General features: G+C 50.6%; 1 protein-coding gene across 1 annotated transcript; it reads right to left on the bottom strand.

Annotated features, from left to right (window-relative positions):
• Positions 1-226: 226 nt before the first annotated feature.
• Positions 227-1,051, bottom strand: LOC147632231 (protein MOTHER of FT and TFL1-like). Its single transcript, XM_086807944.1, has 4 exons — positions 841-1,051; positions 693-754; positions 566-606; positions 227-477 (listed from the first exon to the last, which is right to left on the bottom strand). The coding sequence occupies exons 1-4, from the start codon at positions 1,042-1,044 to the stop codon at positions 257-259; spliced, it is 528 nt and encodes a 175-aa protein (XP_086664070.1). The 5' UTR covers positions 1,045-1,051; the 3' UTR covers positions 227-256.
• Positions 1,052-1,335: the final 284 nt, after the last annotated feature.

The raw sequence follows: 1,335 nt of genomic DNA on the forward strand, positions 1-1,335 counted from the left end.
GACACTGTTAATTTGAAACTGAACTTAGGACTGTCTACGTGTCTACAAATTGTCGATGTACATAAATGAAGTACGTCCTCTCAAAGTCCGCCGTACTTTCCACGCAAAAGACCCAAAAAAAAAAAAAAGAGATGATTTGGCCGAACTAAACAAATGAAAACAAGAACGTTCAAGGGCTCCGGGGAGAGCTTCCATCCGAAGATTGCAGCTATGGGCGTTCTTTGTTGTATGTGCATATGCGGAAGGGTAACTGAATTCAACGCTTGTGGGTGACGGGTTCCTTCTGGGCGTTGAAGTAGACAGCGGCTTCCGGCAGGCCAAGTCCATGCTCCGCAGCAAAGAGGCGGGTACAGAAGTTTTGGCGGGCCATGGGCGACCGCATGAGCGAGAGAGGCCCGCGCTGCCGGAAGAGGGCAAACACGTACCTGTGGATGCCCACGGTGGGTTTGGGTCCCACGTACGGCACCACCTCCCTCCCTGCACAGATCACCACCACCATCACCATAACCATCAGCACCGCTGTTAGAAGATGAAAAAGTCCTACTATTCGTATGTAGACAGTCACCTTTGTTTGCGTCGCTGGTTCCAGGTATGTCGGTGGCGATCCTGCAATGATGAAAGAAAGCTGCTTTATATGGAGAGCATGCGCTTTGACTATGAACTGAGCAAAGAGATCAGAGGCAAGCTTTTACCAGTGCACCCACTCTCTCATCGTGGGCTCGCTAGGGCTGGGAGCGTCTGGGTCAACCATTACCTGCATTACACGCCGGTCAATTACCTCTGATTTGAAGAGCCTCTCTCTCTCTCTCTCTCCCCCCCCCGCCGGCTTGCTGCACCCACCAGAGTGAAGAGCGAATCGCGCGCGTGTGGATCTGTGATTCGTATGCTGGGACGCTGGCACGTAGCGGATGGCTTTATATCGCAGCCGTTGCTCACCTGCCTCGCCGCGTACGACACAGCCATTTCCAGGCCGCTGGGCGCGAACATGTCGATCACATCCCCTATCACCCTCCCAACTACCAACGCCTCCGTGCGTCGAGACATTTTGATATTGAGCCGTAGTGGAAAGTATGTGCACGCAGCTCAGGTAGAATTCTCTCTTTCTTCTCTGTTCTTTTTCTTCTTGTGTCTTTTGATTTAGGGCGCTCCACGTGGACTTACTACACATGGCGCTCTAATTTATTCACCATGTGCCATCTTTTTTAGCGTCCGATATATATGCATCCGGCCTTTCTTTCCCGCACACGGCGAGTGAATTAAGGCACCGAAACATTTTTTTGAGTGTGGATTAATTAATTAATTTATGCAAGAATGCGTAAGGGAGTTATTTTTTTC

Source organism: Cibotium barometz, chromosome 14 (assembly GCF_041138505.1).
Source record: "Cibotium barometz isolate CiBa-2024 chromosome 14, ASM4113850v1, whole genome shotgun sequence".
Taxonomy (NCBI): Eukaryota; Viridiplantae; Streptophyta; class Polypodiopsida; order Cyatheales; family Cibotiaceae; genus Cibotium; species Cibotium barometz.